Source organism: Grammomys surdaster, unplaced genomic scaffold (assembly GCF_004785775.1).
Source record: "Grammomys surdaster isolate TR1022 unplaced genomic scaffold, NIH_TR_1.0 223, whole genome shotgun sequence".
In the NCBI taxonomy this organism is placed as follows: Eukaryota; Metazoa; Chordata; class Mammalia; order Rodentia; family Muridae; genus Grammomys; species Grammomys surdaster.
In genome coordinates, this window is record NW_021604668.1 from 1577175 (window position 1) to 1599187 (window position 22013).

At 38.2% G+C, this 22013-nt stretch overlaps 1 protein-coding gene across 2 annotated transcripts in view; it reads left to right on the forward strand.

The window, feature by feature from the left end:
- Sp4 (Sp4 transcription factor) overlaps positions 1 to 22013 on the forward strand; it is a 60425-nt gene that overhangs the window by 15993 nt on the left and 22419 nt on the right. For both annotated transcript variants that reach the window (XM_028773193.1, XM_028773194.1), the window contains exon 4: positions 21134 to 21362. In XM_028773193.1, coding sequence (XP_028629026.1) covers positions 21134 to 21362 — 229 coding nt within the window. The remainder of the gene's footprint in view (positions 1 to 21133; positions 21363 to 22013) is intronic.

Below are 22013 nucleotides of genomic sequence, written 5' to 3' on the forward strand. Positions count from 1 at the left end.
AACACTCTTTATTAAAATATCATATCATGTTTTTAAAAGATGAAAATGTTTATTTTCTGAAGAAAATAACATTTAAAAAAATGAATTTTAAGAAAACCCAGTGACTTTAAGAATTATATGCATAGAATTTATATTCTTGCCAGGTGGTGGTGGCGCACACCTTGAATCCCAGCACTTGGGAGGCAGAGGCAGGTGGATTTCTGAGTTCGAGGCCAGCCTGGTCTACACAGTGAGTTCCAGGACAGCCAGGGCTCCACAGAGAAACCCTGTCTCGAAAAACCAAAAAAAAAAAAAAAAAAAAAAAGAATTTATATTCTTTAGGTAATCCCATATGTCCTCTTTTGGGAGAGCTCAGCAACGGGGATGATGTTCTTACTTCTTACAATAAACAAGATGTGTTTCGTGTCTGCCACTACATATGAGATACCATAGCGGGTGCAGGAGGAACTGCTCTGTGCTCCTCGGGGCTATGTTCTGTTCTCCGTAAGCTTTGCTTTATCTCACTCTTAGGTTATCTGTAGGAAGTTTTTTTTTTTTCGCTCTGCTTTGCAGTGTTGAGCATCAAACCCAAAATCTCAAACTTAGTAGACAAGCATGCTACTACTGACATCTATTCCAGGGCCAGGTTTTGTTGAGTGCTTGTGCATGTGTATGTATATGTGCATGTATGTGTTGATGGAGATTGACTCGGGCCTTACCTGCCATATTCTCTGCCACTGAGCTAATAATACTGAGCATCCAGTGTTTTTACTAGATGAGAATATCAAGGGTAAAGAAGACAAGTACTAGTAGTAGGTTGTCTCTGCCTTTAAACTGTGTGCCTATGGGAATGGGATCTTGATACCAGCAGCAGCCACTGCCCCTCCTGTTCCTTCTGTTTTTCTCTGCTCTTCCTCCCCTCCCCCACCCCTCTGTTTATTCTGGCCCCAAATTCCTGACCTTCCTCTTTCCACTTCTCAAAGCAGGGATGGAGGCGCAGGTGTATGCCACGACTTATGCAATTGCTTGGTTTTGGGAAGAGATTCTTTCATTTAAGTTAATACTATATGTGATTTGTAAATTTTAATAGTGATGATATTTCACTTATTGTTGAAATATTGTAAAGTATAAATGTATACCAGGTTGAACTTAATTTTAGGAGGTCAAGAGGAAAACTCAGGGTTCAAATGTTCATTCACTAATACTGCTGGTTTTAAAATTGATTACTTTCTGAACTTAAACTGTGAATAAGGCCTATCAGTATTTCAAGAGATTGCATTTTTTTTCCTTTTGGCAAATCTCCCAAGTCTAATGTTCTCCTCTAAAGAGAACGTATCTAGGTTTGAGTCATTACTATTACCAGAATGTTTTAGGAAATGATTTCTTTGCTAGCATCCTTGTAAATACACACAAACCCAGCCAAAGGAACAGCACATTTGTGTGTGGACCCTAAACCCTGGGCACTTAGATTGTCATCTGGCTCTCATCTTACAACCTCCAGTGCTTTTGGCATCATATACATCAAAGATTCCTGTTCAATGACAGCTGACCTTTCTATTTTGATTTCCCTAGTTTTGGATAGGGTCTCATTATGTATCTTTGAACTTACTATAAGTTCAGGATAGCCTTGAACTTGTAATCTCCTACCATAGCCTCTGTAGTGCTAACAGGTGTGCATGACCTCGACAAGCACTATCGTTCAAACCAGGGACTATGCTTGCTTAAATCTGAGCTCTCCAGTTTACAAGCAGCAAATCCCTGTGACAGTAACTACTGCCACAGTAACCTTGCAGAGAGGTCATTTATCCAACTTGTTCTGTAACCTTTACAGAAGCCAGTTCCAGGCTTCAAGGAGTTTAAGGTAGTTCTTGATGCCTCTGTTTTCAGTAGCTGTCTTGTCTTCTCTGCTTTATTTCCTTGGCTCATGACTAAGTTTACTAAAGAATGTACCACATGGTTGTTGTAAAATATAGTAATTTAGAAACACAAGTCTTAGGTGGATATTGGTTCTTACTTTAAAAGAAGAAAGCTTTTTACTTCCTGTTCTAGCAGGTGAAGACTGTTGTGACTGATTTATAGTCAAATTTATATAGTCAGATATTCTCATAAGAGCAGGGTGCTGTCTTCATTTGCTAGAACTTCGTAATTTTCTGTTAGAGCTAGGTAAAGCAAGGAGAGTTATTGTGGCTTTACAACTGCTCACACAGTGTATTAATACTGGATTCTGTATGTACCTTGGCAAGAAAACACATCTTGAAATGCATTACATTAAAGCCAGTAGGTGCTTGAATAGAATGGCTCTCTGAGATTACTCTTCTAAAATAAAATAGTGATAAAATACAGAGATTTTTAGCTTAAAACTTTTAAATTGTGTTTTTTGCTTATTCCTAATTGGAAGATAAAATAGCTTCTATTAGTCATGTACAACATGAAGTTTTGAAGTATTTGTATATTGTGGTATGGTTAAATGTATTATAGCTAGTTTGAAAATACATTATTACCTCAATTATTTTTGTGACAAGGATGCTTAACACCCACTCTGAACAATTGTTTTAAATAATTATATTTGCTTGGGTCTAATTTTGTAGATTAATCCAAATTTATGGGAACATATTTTAAAACGATGTAATTAACAATGATTACTGAGAAATAAATTTCTACATGTATCAAATGTTATGTGAGGACACTAGTGTTATTGAAACTTAAGGAAAAAAGTCTCTTAGTATCCCACGCCTAGTAAAGATTTGTGTTTAATGAGTTATCAAGCATCTCGTGCTGTTTCATTAGGTTATTCATACTTGTTGCCCTAAGATCATTGAGTGGTCTTTGGTGTTGAGGAGTGAGTAGTAATCTTACTTCTATGTACTCTGTAGACTAAGTTCAACTGAAGGGATGTTGTAGTGTTAATGAAAATAGCATTGTACACCTAAACTGTCCCGTTTTGCTAGTGATAGTCTGACATGTGGAGGTTTCTACTTCGTACCTTGAATCCCCTTATAAACAACTGTAAAATGAAGGTTACATCTACATAGCAGACAGTTTTTCTGAGGAGTCAATAAATAGTATATGTGAAAATGTTCTGTAAGTCCCAGAGCAATGAATAGTTGTCTTGTCACTATGTTTTGCCTTTCGTCTTCTGAATTAAAGTATATATATTTAGTATTTTCCCTCTTATTCCTTGTTATGTAGCAACTTACATCTATATCTGCAATGAAAATATATAGTAGCATTAGGAATATATTTTTACTTGCCCATAACAGTGTTTTAAGCATGTCTTTTATGTTTGCTGATGCTTTGCTGTCAAAGGCCTTACTGCCTCTTCTATAGTTAACCAGTTTGAAGTGATGATAGTTATCCTGCCAGTGAAATTTCCAGTACAAATGACCTTGATCCATCTTTTTCTCATCTTTCCTTGTGAATAAATGCTTGTGTGGGTATGTGGAGGCTTGAGCTTCAACCAGTTAATTCTCATGAGCCTCCTACCTGTTTAAAGGTTCATCTATCTTTATTTTATATATATGAGTGTTTTGCTTTGTGCATGTGTATGTATGGTGTGTGGGGAAATAGTAGGGAAATGCGGGTCGGGGGCGGAGAGTACTGAGAAAGAGGAGGTGGAAAGAGGATAGAACAGAACCACATGGCCCAGAGAAGCCACAAGTAACAAGAGATCTCATAGCAGCGAAATGGAGTAGTGTAGTGGTAAATCTGCCCAATCTAGCCGTACAGCTTATAAATATTGTAACTGAGTTGTATGTTTTTACGTGGGCTTATTGGGGCTAAACGTTTACCAAAACACAGTACCTCACTAAAGCTGGGCCTATGCTGGTATTGAATAAACCAAAGTGTTCCTATACCCTCCCTACCATATACACACACTACTGGGGTTACAGACACTCCTGGCCACACCTTGCTTTTTACATGGGTGCTAGAATCCTATCTCACGTTTTGTTTTTTTTTTCTTTTTTGATTTTTTGAGATAGGGTTTCTCTGGCTTGGCTGTCCTGGAACTCAGACTGGCCTCGAACTCAGAAATCCACCTCCCTCTGCCTCCCAAGTGCTGGGATTAAAGGCATGTGCCACCACTGCCCGGCTTCTTTCTCACATTCTTGTACTTACATAGCAAGCATGTTTTCTTCCTAAGCTATCTGCAGCCCCCTTCACTTTATTTATTGAGAGAAGGTCTCAAAATAATGCTTTGCTTTCTGAAACCTTACTGGTTCTGGCAGGGCTGCCCCTTGCAACAACTAGCCAGGCACTTGGGGCTCACTGATTCAGGTAGGCTGGCCAGCCAGTGCACCCTAGAATTTCTTTTCTCTGTCTCTCCAGTGCTGTATTGCAAGCAGATGCCACTATGCCTAGCATTTTATGTGCATGGGTGCCAGGGATGGAACTCGAGTTCTCATGCTGGGCAGCAAACACTTTACCAGCTGAGTAGTTTCTTTTTATGATGTTCTTGTCATTCAGGCCAAATACACTAAACCTGATGGCTAGCCAAGTCCTATAGCCCTGTGAATTAGCCTGCTCTAATCTTGCTTACTGTGTCCTACATACTCCTTCCTGCAGACACCACACTAAGGGCACTTTCTCTCAGTTCCTTCCCTTCTACTTTCTGATAATCACTCATTGCTTCCACATGTGTCTCCTCCTAAACCTATGGCACAGTTTGGCTCTTCCTTTTGTAAATTGTAAGTAACGCACTTCAGTGGGTATTTTCTACCAAAACATTATTTTGAATCATAGGAATATTACTTATATTATTATTTTAAAGCTATCCTTAGCCAAAACATTTTACTGCTAAGAAATAGATTTAAGGAGAATTAAGGTTTTTTTTTTTTCTTTTTAGACATCAGAACTTAGTCAGATTGGTGCTGAAGTATGATTATCCATCCGTCCATGTATGTAGGTGAATATTTACATACAGCCATGATGTTTTGCCAAAGTTGGTTACATGAGGTCAACTAACCAGAGACTGAACATCATGGTTGCAGAAGTGTATGGAGGAGAAGGTCTTTAACCTCATGGCAGAGAAGCACAGAGAATGAGAACTGGGAACCAGTATTGCCTCCACTGTGTTCACACCTCCCGAGACTTTCCAGAACTCAGAACAGTGCCACCAACTGGGGAATACGTGTTAAGTAAATGAGCTTGTAGAGGACATTTCACATTCAGTCTAACATGTTACTTCGTTTCAACTATTTTTGTTTATTTTAAAAATAGCAACAAAAACTAAAGCCCATATTGGATATGTTTTACCCAAATCAACTGGTAGAATCAAGATAATGCAGCTTTAAGTCCTTCATGGTTAAAGATATACTCAGATATTAGAAGCTTTTTGTTAGGAAGAAAAATAATGATAGGCAAGTGTTGCTGGCTTTTCTCCTCAAGTAAATAAGGTCTTAAAATTAATTATGTCTGTTCCCGTGTCTGGTGGTAGTGATTTGGTTGTCAAGGAATTGGTCTAATATGTAGAATAATTTCTAGAAAAAAACTAACCTTCATTTTAATATGCTTATTTAAATTTTATTTCATGGTGGTTGAAAAAGAAACCGGCCAGGGATCTTTGTATGCATGCACATGTGCACAACACACTCAGGCATGCACACACATTTAATACACACCCCAAAATGATTAGAGAGTAGCGTATGCTGTATAATTGTTTTGTTCTTTGCTTTTTCTGGTTGGGGCACCCAGAATATTAAAAGATAAATATATGCAAGAGCAGGGGGGAGGAAGGGCTTTACAGATTCTATATTGCTGGATCTTTATGTAAACAGGGATTTATGGTTGGCTTTCTACATTTAAAGGAATAAATGAAGATAATGAGGCCTAAGAAATGGTTTCCATGTACACTTAAGATTGCTCACATCCTTGAATAGCTGAAAATTTGTAATTATGTTGAAAGGTAAGATTAGGTTAAACTGATGTGTTCTTTATTTGATGCTTAAATAGGTTTTAACTTAGTGAGAAAGGGCATTAAATCTTTTCCAGTGAAAATCTTGCTTATACCATATCTTGGTATGTTTCCTTAATGAGAAGAGTTCTTTTCCCTTCCTTCTTCCTTCCCTCCCTTCTTCCCTGTCTCCCTTCCCTTTCTTCCTTCCTTTCTTCCTTTCTCTTTGAATTAGAGTGGTTTTAACAAAACATTAAGTAAACAATCTAGGAAAATTTGTACATTTAGCATTGGTCTGATGACCTGGGAAATCTATAGCTGAAGCTAGACTGCTTTGACCTCATTGATTTCCTTTTTCTTTAATTGTATTGAATAAATTGCATAGCAAGGGTTTTTGTTGTTGTTGTTGTTATCATTTTACTAGTACAACCTTGAATCATAAAATAATAGTCTGAGTATGTTAGGGGGAAACTCAGTGGCTTATTGTTTGAATCTCCTACCTCACATATCTATAATGTGAGAGACACTTTTACTGAGGCTATAGTTGAATGGGTAAAGTGCTTACATCTGCAGGAAGATCTGAGTGCCATCCCAGAACCTATGTTAAAGCCAGAAGTGATGGCATCCAGTCATGAGCCCAGCATGGCAAGGCAGAAGGGAAGGGTCCCTGTAGGTTGATGGCCAGCCAGCCTAGTTTCCTGGTTAGACTCAGCCACATAAAAGAACTGGACTTCAGAAACAAGGTGGAGGGCTCCTGAAGATGAATACCTGAGGTTGGCATCTGGCCTGCACATGCACACAAATGAACATGCACACAGATACACAACAATAAAAAAATCTTTCATTAATAATATATGCATATCTGCTTTTATTCTGAATATGGGTTTTGTAACTTCTAATAAAAGTTACATTGCATAATTACATTTTTCTTGTGCATTTTTGCATACTGAAACAGTATATATTTACATGGACTGCCATACAAGATGGTTTTAAAGTCCATTATAATTAAAACTATAAAATTTGTATATAACATCAATCTGATAACCTCCTCTGAAAGAACTTAATGACTTCAGATTTCTGTGTCTCTTTTGTTTTAGATACATGTAACATTCAATACAGTACTGATGAAATAATAAGAAATAATGTATACATTTAGTACAGATGTAATCCCCACTTCCTCATTCCTATTCTTCTGGGCTTCCCTCCCCGTTTTCCCCTCTTCTTACTTCTCCTTTCATATCATGTGTTGTTGCTCTCTTCCCTCCTTAGTCATGGTCCTCTTTGTAGTTTTTCTGGCTTCTCCCCATACTTAATCCCACTTAAGAGTGTGTGTGTGTGTGTCTGTGTGTGTGTGTGTGTCTGTGTGTGTGTCCCCGTTAGAAACTAGGATCCACATGAAGAGAACATGCAGTGTCTATCTGAGACTGAGATACCTCACTTAATGATCATTTTCCAGTTCCAGTTATTTCCCTATAAATAATGGTTTCTGTTTTCTTTATGTCTGAATAAAATTCCAGTGTGTGTATGTGCCACATTTTTATTGCCCATTTATTTTTTGGTAAAGTGAGCTGCAATAAGCATGTATGTATAAGTATCTCTGTAGTATGACATAGAGGTGTTTTTTGGCTAGATACAGAGTAGTAGTATATCTGAGTTGTGTGGTAAATCTATTTTTGGTTTTTGGAGAAGTCTTCATACTGATTTTCATAATGGTTATAAAATCTAGTCTGCCACTATCCTCACCAGCATTTGTTGTCACTTGTCCCCTAGATGATAACCATTCAGCTGGGATGATATGGGACCTGATAGTAGTTTTAATCTGTATTTCTCTTATGGCTAAAATTTGAACACACTTAAAAAATAGTACACATTTGTAGTTCTTTTGAGAATTATGTGGTTCTCTTAAATAAAACTAAATATACATTAAAAGCATTAAAATGTACATTTTCTGAATTTATAGTACAGGTTAAGAAGTATCTTTAATACGAGCTCCAAGAGTTCCAAAATAGGCTTCTTTTTTTAAAACAGGTGTTAGGGGTGGCACTAGGGATTGAATCCAAATAATAAACTTTTTGAGTGTTGACTTGACTTCTTAAGTGAGAAATTCCACACCTGATGTTACAGTGGGTCAAGTAGAATGTATGCAGGCAGGCATGTTGGAAATGTACAGAGTTACCTTCTTAAGATTGTTTAGGTATAGGTACCTGCCCCTCATTTGTATATGTGTAAATATTTAAAAATCCAGATGAAATCAAAAGTACTTCTAGTTCCAAGCACTTCAGAAAAGCAATCTCCAATTTGAATTTACTTTGTATAGAATTATTGCTTGCCACATCTCTTTCCATTCAGAATCTTCAAGGGTTCAGATGCCAAACTGCTGCTGAGTCATGACAAGATCATTGTCTGCTCAAGCTACAAAGGCACCCTGAGTTTTTCTTAGAGGCAATACAATAGAAAACTAAAATAATCATCTCTCCAGTATGGTGAAAGGGAAAGGGATGTGACTGTAATCTGCCATGGGCTCTTTTGCTTTAAATCATGTATTTCTCATCCATTTGATAAGTTCAGGTGAGTGTGCATATGTGGGAATGGTCTTGAGTATTGAGCAATTAGAGAACTGAATTATTGATTTTAAAAAAATTAGTAATACAGAGGCTGAAGAGATGGTTCAGTGGTTAAGAATACTCACTGAATGTTTTTCCGAAGGACCATGATTTGATTCCTAGTACTCACATGGTACATGATGCCTTACAACCATTTGTATCTTCAGTTCCACAGGATCTGAACCCTCTTCTGGCTTCCACAGGCACTACATGTGCCTAGACAAAATGTATATTGAACATCCATACAAATAAAATATAAAACTGTAATTTCAGTATCATTGACCCATGGTTTGGAAGTTTATTGCAATAAAGGAATTTTAAAAAACTTTAGAATTTGAGTCCTTGAAACAATATTTTGAAGAGGAAATGTAGCCATCCATTGAAAGAATTAAGCTTATAGTTAGATTTACAGTAAAGTTTATTCCTTTCATTGAGCATCTCTTTATATTATTTAAATTAGTCTGATCCATCATGTTCACAAATGATTCTTTTGTCCATGTTTATTACGCTAAAGGGTTTTAAACATTCATACTTTGAATTCATCAGGAAAGTGAATGAAGCTGTTTCCTTGCCCGTGTTTTGATCCTTCCAACATAAGCCAAGTGTTGTTTGCAGCCAAGAAAAAAAAATACTAGATATCTGATACTTTTTTCAAAAATGCTCATACTCTCCCATCCTAATTGGGAATGAAAGAAGAATGGCTACAGCTGAGCTTCCTGCAAGTGAAGATGGGTCCGGGTTGCATAATGGAGGGTGCTGGGTGGAATTTATGGCAAGAATGATCCATCTCAGTTTTACACCTGCAAGTAGAAAGCAAGTGTTTTCCTGGTTGTTCAATTTGCTGTTTAGAGATGTATCTTAAAATAGCCATCACTGTGAGGTTAGACTATGCTCCATGACAGAGTAAGTGTTGGACTACCCTCTCTTGGCCTTAAACTGTGCATCTATTTTAAGAGATGACCCTAAGAACTGACAGAGCATACTGTACCAGTTCTGTATTTTCGGGGCTGGGAAGATCAGCTATAAACATCTATGGAGTTAAGACTGTCAAGATGTTTTAGGAATTCTTACACTGATCAATATGAGCTGCCTGCTTCCTTTGGTGTGAGAGATTTCATTAAAATAAACATTAATGTCTGTGATTAGAGAAGTATGCATAGACAGCCAGAAACCATGTTTTCTTGTGTATTTTGAGCATAGAACAACAACAGAATCCCAAGGGTTAGTTGGTGATTACTGTAATAAAATTGATAGCCTTTGTTCATATTCTCTGTGATTATAGCAGAATGCTATTCCCTTTTTGTTTTACCCCTTTGATGGTCAGTGTTCCTGGTTGCTGTGTTTTACCTTTTATGGAATCTCAGACACATGTTTGTGATTATTCGTATATTCTCATTAAAAATAAGCATAGTTAAGACCTTTAAGTCCTTTTGTTGTTACTAGTTTCTGCTGGATAACCAGTGCTGAATTCAAGACAGTTTTGTTTTTAACCTCTTGAGTGCTGGATTTATAGATGTGTCTATTCTGTCCAGCTAAGGTTAAATTCTAAGACAATAAAAGTAAAAATCTTTGCCTTCTAGAAATCTTATGTTCTAGTATGTAGGAATAATCTGTAATTCTAGACACTAAAGTGAGATGAATGATGAGTGGTGGTGATTCTGAATCAAGAGTAGGGTGTAGACACGGAGATTCAGGGCAGAAATAAAAATTATGTGGTACTTAAACTGATGTTTAAATAAAGAGAGGCCCTGATGAACATGAATCAACTGGTACAAAGAACAGGAAGCTGAGTATGTATTTTGGTAGAAATGTTAGAAAATGAAGTGTGAAGTGTGGGTAGAAATGTGGATGTAGAATGACAATGTCAGAATAAGGATAAACAACAAGTCACAGAAGGGATGTGTAAATGTGTATCCTTTCTGAGAGGCAAGAGAAGGTAAATTAATTTAGAAAGGTTTTTTTTTTTTTTTAAAATCATCAAACCTACCTGGGATAAACCAGTATCTGGACCATATAGTTAGCATACATATCAGTAAAAGAAATCTAAACTTGTAGCCAATGAAATTGTTAAGAATAATTTGTGAAAAGCCCAGACATTTGGGACTGACAAGGTAAAGGCTCTTGTCAATAATCCTGACTATCAGGGTTATTCTTATATTCTCATTAAAAGCGAGCATAGTTAAGACCTTTAAGTACTTTTGTTGTTATTAAGTTTCTGCTGGATAACCAGTGCTGAACTCAAGACTCTTCTAGTTTTGTCTCTTGAGTGCTGGATTTACAGGCATGTCTATCCTGCCCAGCTAAGGTTAAATATCCTGTATGTCCTGGAAGTATGTTCATACGCATAATTAAATGCAAAAAAAAAAACAAATAAAAAAAACCCAAAAAGACCTCAAGAAATGGCAGTCAGAAAAAAAGAAGAAAAGAATAGAATAAGCTTGAATTCTGGTCCTCCTAAAGCCTTTGGAGTAGTGGAGACAGGATGTGAGACAGGAATGGAATCAACATTTTGGGTTTGGAAGTGAGCATTGTAGGGATGGATTTGAAATGGTGGTAGAGTGTGAAGGACACAGTTGGAAGTGCTGAAGGATGAGCCCCTGAGTGAGGGCTGTATTCCATCTCTGAGAATCAGAAGGAGAAACCTGAACCACAAAAACATGGGAGCTTCTCTGGCAGAAGGGAAGTACAATGATATACCCACTGCTAAGGTAGCCAGTATTGAGCATTGAGAGGATGCATAGAAGAGTAAGGAGTATTATTGAGCTTTGTGTACAGATCATATTGAAGAACTAATGGCTACACTCTTTAATGTAGTGTCCCAAGCTAAATGTGGTTTGTTAAGGTAAAACTTAAAAGAATAACTCATATTGTGGCTGATGCATTCCATTTCTAGTGCTAATTGTCAATGCCTTTAGATATAGCTATATTGGACAGCACTGGTGTAGTGAATGTTCATTTATTTTTAAATGTATGCCTGGTTCTTCTGGTCTTGGGTCCTGGAAGCCTGAGTTAGGGACGACAGGTGAACGAGGAAAGGACAGATACTCAGACACATGTACAGAAATGTTCTACTTAAGTGGGGTATGTACATTATGATGGAGTGGTACCTACTAAGTATCCTGCAACCTGGAACCTCAGCATATTTATTAAGTACAGTACAGGGGGATGAGTTGGCTAGTCTCAGTGGAAAGTCTCTATAGGCCAGCAGTTTCAGGCTGTAAACATTCTGGAGGAAGAAGCTGAAGTTAGTTTTTGGATACACTGATCAATCTTCAGTAGCTCATACTTAGACCCCAGAGCAAATTTGCCTTTAGGAGCCTGACTCATACAGGAATGACTTCACCAAAGCCAATGGGTCTGAGTCCTTGGAGTCCTGATGATCATCATGTCCATGTACACATTCACTCAGGGTTTTCTCTGTTCTTGCCATATGTGCTTGTATTCTGAAGTGTGTGTGTGTGTGTGTGTGTGTGTGTGTACGCACTTGTTCACATGTGCGTGTGCAGGTACATGTGTGAATATTTGTATAAGCCAGAGAATAACCTCAGATGTCCTCCTTAGGAAGGATGTTCACCTCCTTTGAGACAGAGTCTGACAAGGCCTACAGCCCACCCATTAGGTAAGGCAGAGAGATCCTTCTGACTCCACTTCACTAGTACTGGAACTGTAAACATGCACTACCATGCCTGGAATCTATACCTGGGTTCTAGAATTGAACCCTAGGGATTGAAACAGTAAGGTCCTTCCTTATTGTTTGTGCCATCCTGTGAGCTCTATGGTTCATTTTTACTACCACAGAAACTTGGGCTGGACAGTTCTACTCCATAAAGCTTAAGAATGGTAAGCCAAACCTTCAGCTATTGAAATAGAGTGATAGATATGTAAGTATAGAATACACTTCAGAAAAGTTTTAAAACAGAAAGAAGGTGATGCCTTGGGACTGACACAGAAAGACTTTGGAGTGATTGTTTTTATTCATTTAGTAAATAGCTGTTGAGCTTGTTAGGTGCCAGGTGCTGTGGCAGACCTATATAAAATACATGTTCAGTGAGGGATATTGAAGGCTTGAAATCCTAGTTATATATCCTAGCTATAGTGTGATAATGTATTTAAATACAAGAACAGTCTCCTGTGAGGACCTAATAGTCCTCCTGTGAGAATGTAATCCTTGAAATTTGTGAAGAAGCTTCCTTGGAGGAGGTGATACAGAATAGCTCATGGCTTGAAACTAGCCAGATTGATAGAGAAAAGACATTCACGGTCAAAGGATGGATTCATATAATAGCATGATATGATCAGGGAATTAAAGGTAGCTTTGTGCTGGCCAGAGTACTCCTTATATAAGCATGGCAGCAAGGACCAGGCCATGTAAATTCTCACCTTAACAGGACAAGGTTAAGTATCTATTCTGAAAGTAGCTTTCTGTGGAATTTATGTGGAATATTTGTTGTCACATTTACATATTAGATGGCTCAATATGGATAGTGGGTGACAGGAGACTGTACTTATTTAAAGAGATTGAAATAAGTAGAAATAATTAGAAGTAAAAAAAACAGTGTGTCTTTGTTTTCACTAAGCTTTGTGTTTGTGTGTATGTATGTGTGTGTACACATATGTGCACATTCATGTGGCTGCCAGAGGTGTTAGTGTTGGGCATTTTTCTCAATCTCTCTTTATCTTATTTTTTGAGACACTGTTTCACTGAATCCAAAGTTCACTGGCTGGCCAATGAGTGCCAGTGGTCTTTCTTCCCCCTACCTACCACATAAGCTAGAGGTACAGGCATATGAAGCCGTTGCCATGCCTAGCTTTTTACATGGGTGCTTTCCTTCCTAGTTTATGGATATTCCAAGGAGGGTGTCTTTGTTTTCACTAAGCTTTGTGTTTGTGTTTGTGTATGTATGTGTGTGTATACATATGTGCACATTTATGTGGATGCCAGAGGTGTTAGTGTTGGGCATTTTAGATACCTGATTTGATAGGTAAGTAATACATTTGCATATAGATCTTTTGTGTCTCCAGACCTGAAATAATATCCCTAATTCCCAAGGAAAGAATATACCCATCTTAAAAAGAATGCACACCTCTGGATTCAGGCTAATTTAGATTTATATCTGTGTTTACTACGCAGGGTAGTAAATTTGTAAAGTCTAGATAGCTTCCCTATGTTTTAGAAGAGAAAGTTCGATGGCTAAGTGTAAAATAAGTTTCATTCTTCCAATTTAGTCAATTCAGTAAACATAAGTGACATTATATGGCAGCTTTTCTCTGGATTGGATAAGGGTGACATACCTTAACAATGCCTCTCTTCTCTAATCTAGAAATCACGTAAGCTGATTAAGACCCTTCCTGTTTATCCTCCAACCCTAAAGGCAATTGTAGTAATTTGTTGATCTGGAAATGGCTATGTGAACCAGGCTGACCTTGAATTTATGATTCTCCTGCCTCAGCTTCACCACTGCTGGGATTACAGATGTATACCACCATGCTGGGTTCTTGGAGGAATTTCTTTTTTTTTTTACTACTTAACTCTTCACTTTTTAAAACTTTTATTTCCTAGCAGCATTCTGCGTTGGGGTTAGGCTTTTAAATATTCTCTTCATTGTTCTGTATTGTAAATCACTTTCTTGTATCTAGTGTAGATACATTGTGTACATTGTTTTATTGTGTGCATTGTGAGAAGTTTGAATTTATTATCTTTATAGGTAAGTGTTTTACATTAGATTCTATTTATTTTTATTTTGCTAAAAGTATTAAACGTCAAATATAAGCAGGAATGAATAACTCTTACTTGTATACTGCATTCTTGTGTTCATTAGCCTTCCATTACTGTAAAAATGCCTAAAATAATGAAATTACAAACAAACAAGCAAAAAAAAAAAGACCACTAAAATAAGTCGTAGTTGTGGAGGTTTCACCCCCTTGTCTTTAGGGGTGGAGAGAATACAGCACATCTCCACGGAATATGTTATGCAAAGCTGTTTACCCCAGGGACCTAGATAGAAAAGCCAAGATCCATAATCTCCTTCCAGGGACACTGCCCTGCCCCATTAACAACTCCAGTTAGGTTCCACTTAAAATTCCCACCATCTCCCAGCAGCATCAAGCTGGGACCAAGCCCTTAGCTGGGTCTTCAAGGGCCCCATCTTAGATGCAACTACAGCTGTTCTCATGCAGAAATGTAGAAATCAGAATGTCTGTTATTAACCTCTGTACTATATGAACTTTATGGCTTTGCATTTATTACAGTTGACATTTCTCTGGAGTTTTTATTGTATTCAAGACATTGTACTATGTATTCTAAATAAATATGCTTTATCTCAGTTGATTCTTCTTCTTTCCAGATCTCAAAAGAAGAATCTGTACAGAGAATCATAACTCTCAGAGAGGAGTGTTTGCCCCAAAGACTGTTGACTGTTGAGTCTAGAAGTACCATTACTCTGTGATTACTTAGTATCTCATTATTAGTTTTCAAATTGTACATAACCACAGTTTGTAAATAGTCCTGGAAGTCCTTTGTTATTCATTCACTTAAATACAGAGGTGGCTTGCTATTCCTTAATTTTCTGAGGCTGTAGTTTACCTGCAAGGAAACCTTACATGATGCAAGGTTGTTTTGTAGTTAAGAAGCATGATATCCAGACCTCTTGTTGGGCTCAGATATGAAATGTGCTCTAAGAGAGTTCCTCTGAAGTTGTGATCTCAGGTTTACCACTGTGACACAAGAGACTGACAAACCCCAGATGCCATTTTGATTGCTTTACTCTCCCTGTTCCACAGCGCTTGTCTAAGTCTTTGAAATGCTTTAATCCAGTCACTTATAACAGATATGGGAATCACCCAGTGTACCAAATTTAACTTCTCAATTGTTCACGTTAAGCTGATTGTAGTGCTTTAATTTTAGAGCATAAACGTTGAAGTTGTAGTAAATAGTGTAAGACTGAAATGTTTGGTTAGGAGAATGTGTCAAAATCCTAAAGAAAAGGAAGCAAGAGTCTCTAAAGGAAATAGGATCTCACTGAATGTAGGGATGAGAGCAGAGGGAAGAGGAACCCAAGAGAAGATGCTATCAGGCAACTGTATGCTGTGGCAAAATGTTGACTCCATGATGAACTCCATGCAGTGCTCATTGACTTCAGGGGTGAGCTAGACATGCAATAGGGATGTTGCAAGGATAAAAACTGATGAAAGGTGATTGGACCTGCCTGTCCTAATGTTCAAGCAATCGGGTGGAGAATGTGGACAAATTGGAGAAGTACTCTCAAGGGGGCCCGTGGACCAACATAAGGAATTTGTATGTTAAGATGAAGATGGCCTCTGAAGTTGCCTTTTTCACCATATCTGCTTTGTGAACTTAGATATTTTCCATATCATTTAAAAACTTTAATTTTCAAATCTTAACACGGAGACAGCAATAATAAGTCTGTTGGAATGTTAGTATATAAAACATTGGTAAATTTCTTACCTCATAGTAGGTATTAAATGATAGTTTCTGTTGTGTGGGATGGAAAAGATGAAGGGGAATCAAGAAAGACTTCTACTAGATTTCTTATTTGGACAGTTAAAAGAGCTAGATTAATTTGTCTGGATTTTAGACAGATTGCCTCTAAGGAATCTATGTAAGAATGCTTCCTGGCATAAGATAGTGATAAAGTGACACTCCTAGGAGATGTCTGAGAGCAAGGGATAGAATTGGGAAGCACTCACTTACACATGACTGTATGAAAGCAGATGAGATCACCCTCACGAGTAGTCAAGTAGAGAAGCCAGCATCCTAGAGAGCAGCATTGTATTATGGAAGGGAGGAGAAGCAGCCTAGAAAGGACAGTGAGGTGAAGTGGTAAGAATGCAGAGATCAGTAAAGCACAGGAGCATTTGACAGACATGACCAAGGGATAGGGTAAGATTAAGTTGAAGACTATCTTTAGGTTTACTAACAAATGAGTTGTCAGTTACTTCTGTCATGATATTTAGCGGTGATGGGAGACATACCTAACTCTAATAGTTTAAAAAGCAAATGACTGATGAAGAACAAAGAAAACAGATAAATCTAAGAATGTGGATGTAAATGCTGGCTAAAACTGAAGAGAGAAGGGAGACATTTCTGACAGAGTTGGAAGCCCAGAAAGTACTGCATCAGGAGTGAGATGATAAGTAGCTGCACAGGCAGCAGAGCAGCCTTGTAATGTATTGTCGTGGAAGAAAGTCTTCCGACCTTAAATGAAGTCCATGTGGTGCAGTACTTCACATGCACATGACTGCAACCAACCATTGACAGTGAGCATGGAAGTTCTCTGTTCAAAATAGCACCCTTTGAACATTTTTGGTTATATTCTACTACTCCCCCACCCTCCACTGCTGCCTTCTGGAAGGGTCTGCACAGACTGGCAGACACAAATTAGCAAGATCATAATAACGATCCCGATAATAGAAAAGATAAATGCAACAGTTATTATGCAGCAGCGCTTCTCATTTGTAAAGATTTTATTTGTAATTATTTTGGGGGACAGGGGTTGCACACCTGAGTGCAGTGCCTTTAGAGGCAAGGACAGAGCAGTTGGATCCTACAGAACTGGAGTACTGACATAGGTGCTTAGAACTGAACTCTAGTTACAGAAACAGCACACACTTAACCACTGAGCCATCTCTTTGGCCTACAGTAGTACCCTTAAACTCCATAGTTATTGGATGCCATAGGTTTGGGGGGGAAAGTAGCCTGAGTTGAGCTTGCTGACCTGCACCTGTATTCTTAGAACTCAGATGAGAGGTTGAGGCAGATGGATCATGATCTTGTGAGACTAGTTCAAGAAATCAAGAAGTGGGAGCAGTCAAAATGATGCATTGTACTTACAAATGTGGATATAAGGCAGAAGGACTATCATTGACCAAAATGGGGCACTTAAGCTTTATTTAGATACTATAAATATTTAGCCATCTGATTGAGTGGCTATGTGTTAGGTACTGTTCCTGATACTAGAGATGGGAAAAATGAGTATAACTTACCTGCTTTTTGGCATTGAACATTCAGAAGTGTGGTGAGGTCCCAGAGCTCAGTTGGTAAGATTATTTGCTGCTCAGGCTTTAGGACATGAGTTCAGATTCCCAGAAACCACATAAACCACTAGCTTAGCTCCAGTTTCGGTGAGAGATATAGTCTCCAGAGAAAAAACCAAAAAAAAAAAAAAAGATAATGAACATCATGTTAGATACCATCATAACCTGAAAGGTGTGACCTGTTGTGTAAATGATAGCTGAGCATTTGTGGTTAGAATGTCTCATGACTTCAGGGGATGTAAAGAATGCTTCCCATATTGAATTGTCTGCACTTCCTTGGGTACCATGCTGTAAGGATTCTGTACAGCGTCTGTTCAGACAGAACTCTGTTTCCTTGGTGTATGTTACTGTAATTGAGTAATTTGCCTAGTCAAGGTCATACTTAAAGGATCGTTTGTGGAACATTTCAAACTTGTAAATACACAGGGTACATTAAGACGTAGTAATTATACTTTGTATATTGGTTTACAATTATGCTTTATATATTGGTTTTTGTTTTGTTTTTTGTTTTTGTTTTTTTTAACTTAGAATAGAGTTTATTCAGGGCATGAGCTGGGTAGTAGAGGCAGAGAGAGAGAGAGAGAGAGAGAGAGAGAGAGAGAGAGAGAGAGAGAGAGAGAGCGAGAGAGAGAGAGAGAGCTATATATTGGTTTATAATATAATATTTTACCTATGAAAAACCAACTTGATCATAAGAAGTATGTCCTCCTCCCCTTTTTGAGGGGTGGAGGCCAGAAGTGGAGATTAAATGTTAGCCGTTGTGCATTGGGAAGTAAGCCCTATACTACTGAGCTTCAGCTCCAGTCCCAGAAATAGTGTGTGCAGGAGGGCATGCAGACAGACAGACAGACACTGTAATGCTGTCTGGCCTGGAAATTGTTTTGTAGACCTGGCTGGCCTCCAGTTTCAAAGAGCTCTGGTTCCTAATGCTGAGATTAAAGTACTTGGCAGAAAGGATTTTTGAAGTTGACAAGAGGCATGAATTTTAGGGAGGTCAGGATGACTGCTTTGGGATAAGAACCAGAGTCTCCAAGTGTTCAGTGATGAGTACACATCTGGGGTCTTACTTGGGCCTTTTCCTTTACCATAGGTGCTGATTCAAAGGTGAACACACTGAACTTTCTGAAACCCTTCCTAACAAAATACATATTTTCCATTCAGCCTACTTCATCTTCAAGTTCAATTCTAAAATTTAACCAACCCACCAGTGAAGTATTTGGGCAGTGGGTGCAATATATCTCTTCATCTGTTCAGTTAAAATTTGTGTGTGTGTGTTCTTGTTTGTTTGTTTGGTTGGTTGGTTTTGGGGGTGTTTGGTTTTTTGTTTGTTTTTTGTTTTGTTTGAGACAAGGATTCACTGTAGAGCCTCGGCTTTTCTGGAACAAACTGTATAGACCAGGCTAGCCTTGAATTCAAAGAGACCTACCTACCTCCACCTCCTGAGGGCTGTTGTAAAAGGTGTGTGCTACTACATCCACTAACTTCTGAGGTTTTTTTTAAAAAAAAAATTACAATTTTTTACATAGGTTGAATTAGATGGTATAGGTAAACTAGTGATGATCTAAATTCGTGGGAGGATGTTGTGTATAGGTACTGTGCAGAGCTATGCCGTTTTTATGTAAGGGACTTGAGCATCTGTAGATTATAGCATATGGTGATAGAAAGGGGAGTGACCAAGCCAGCTCAGTCATTCAACAGGGTTTCAAGAGAAGGAGCAAGAATTGAAAAGAAAAAGACAATTAAACAACATTATAACATGACTTCAGCCAGTTCTGCAGCTGAAGTACACCTATTTTTCTCCAGCCTGCTTTTATTCCATTTTAAATATGTGTAAAGAATAAGGTCAGTTCTTGGTCAAGGAACTAGGCAATAAAAACAGTCAAGGAACAAACAAGACAATAAACAAAGTCCCTTGAACACTGTTTCTAGGGGCTTATATTATCCCAAATGTAAATATTCATATCTGAGCCTACTTCCTTGTCTTAGCCCAAAGTCAAATTCTTGTCTGAGCCTACTTCCATGTCCTGGCCCAATGTCGAATTCTTGCTGAGTTTCTAGAAGCAGCCCTAAAAGCTCTCCACAGGATTCCTGAAATCAACTCCTGTGGATACTGAAGGATGACTGTCTTTGTGTTTTAGCCATGGGTGCTCCTAAGGAGTCTAGGAGTTCACAATGGAAGTTGAGATTCAAGTTTGGATACAAGAGTCGATTCAGGAGTTGTTAGTTGATAAAAGTGTAGTATTTCTTACTTGGTGATTTTTACTGTTTTCCCAAATGTTTAAAGTGTTACAAGTACAATTATAAGGTAAGCACTTTTATTTTACACCTGATTTGTGTTTCTTGACATGCTGTATCCTGGTAGTACCACTCAGCTCAGTGAGTAAGGGAGACAGTGGCTTACATGGTGAAGAGTTCTGTGGCATGAACTGTAGTTAGGGTTTTAAGTATTAACTTATCCTTATGTCAGATCTCTGAGGTAGAACACTCTTGTACGTTGATGTTTTCTTTCCAGCCTATGCACATGATGAGTCAGACCTGGAGACAGAGGTACTTCAGGATAAAGTCAGCTCATACAAACAGTTTTGTCACATTCCTTCCTAGTTTCCCTAGTAATGAAAGAAAGCTAAGCTAGTTTATACCCAAGACATAGTCTAAGAAATAAAACAGCAGAAGCATAAGAAAAAATACAGTTAAAAAATTCTGTTTGTAGTAATGACAGAGAGAGAGAGAGAGAGAGAGAGAGAGAGAGAGATAGAGAGATAGAGAGAGAGAATTTGTTGATTTTGCATTTAAACCCACTTAGGTCAGGAGTGATGATGCTATCTTCCTGTAACACAAGTACTTAGGATGTTGAAGCAGGAGGATTGTGAGTTTGAGGCCAGCTGAGTTATATAGTGAGCTTTAGACCAGCCTTTGCTACATATACATAGTAGCAAGGCCCTGCTACAAAAGAATAAAGTGAGGAAACATTCAACTCTGTTTGCATGCTAAAAAATAAAATTTGTCTTTAGTAAGGACATGTTTGCTTAATTGTTTCTTAATGAGAAATATCTATAATATTTAATTCTTCTGCTACTTATTTTTTATTCCTGTATTTTCTTCTTTGGTTTGGTTTTTTTGAGACAGATTTTCTCTGTATAGCCCTGGCTGTCTTAGAACTAGATCTGTAGACTAAGCTGGCCTTGAACATAGCAATCTGCCTGCATCTGCTTACTAGCACTGAAATTAAAGATGTGCACCACCACCACCTTTGTTCCTGTATTTTCTTGCCATATGCACTATGTTGTTGAATGGAAATTGTAATAAATAGTAAGGAGGGTTTATGTTTATATGCTTGTATATAATCACCCAGGGATCAGTATTTCAGAAATATCAAGAGTCCTCACAGGATTTTAGTCAGGTGGTTATGTTTATATAGAATCCCAGCAGCTGGGTAAATATTGTATCATTAAGCCCTTTGCTTTTTGTGTATTGTTCAAACAAACAAACAAACAAACAAAAAACCCTAACATTTTAAAGCTTTAAAATGTCCGTGTGGATTTTTTTTCACCATTATTTTACAAACAGAAAACATTACAATGCTTTTTTTTTTTTTGTCTTTTTTTAGGTCAGCAGCAAGGACAGGATGGAGTGAAAGTCCAGCAGGCTACTATAGCTCCTGTAACGGTGGCAGTTGGAGGGATTGCTAATGCGACAATAGGTGCTGTTAGTCCTGACCAACTCACACAAGTGCATTTGCAGCAAGGCCAGCAGACCTCTGATGCAGAGGTGCAACCTGGCAAGAGGCTCCGAAGAGTTGCCTGCTCGTGTCCTAACTGTAGGGAAGGAGAAGGAAGGTAACTGCTGTTTTCACCCTGGCTCTCTGGAATTAAAGCAGTCGTGGCCACTTCCTCTAAGCACTGGAGCCTCCTGAGCTTTCTCTGTCAGAAGCTGGAATGCAGTGTTACACAGGAGATTAAGTTGGGCTGTTTGAGGCACAGTCCTCTGCTTTGTGTTGCATAATATTTCAGTAAATGAATTTCCCCTTTCACTTATTAGGTAAAAGCTTTGAACACCTCTTGATTTCAGACTGACTCCTGTGCCATGACGTTTACCTGTTTGTCATATATACAGTTCAGTAGCTTGGAATACACTCACAAGTCACACAGATGTCACCGCAGTCTGTTTTAAGCCACTTTGTCATCATCAGAAAGGCCTGGCCCCCAAACTCCTCACCTCTACTCAACTGATGTCTGTGTTTATAGGTTTTCCTGTCCTGGACATTTCATACAAATGGAATCATACATTCATCATGTATTTGAATTTTTGTGATGGCTTCTAATTAATGCTTCATTTCTTCTGTGGACAAGTAATATTCCATTGTATGGAATAGTGTGTGAGTGTGTGTGTGTGTGTGTGTGTGTATCTCTATCTCTATCTATATATATGAGAGAGAGAGAGAGAGAGAGAGAGAGAGAGAGAGAGAGAGAGAGAGAGAGAGAGAGAGA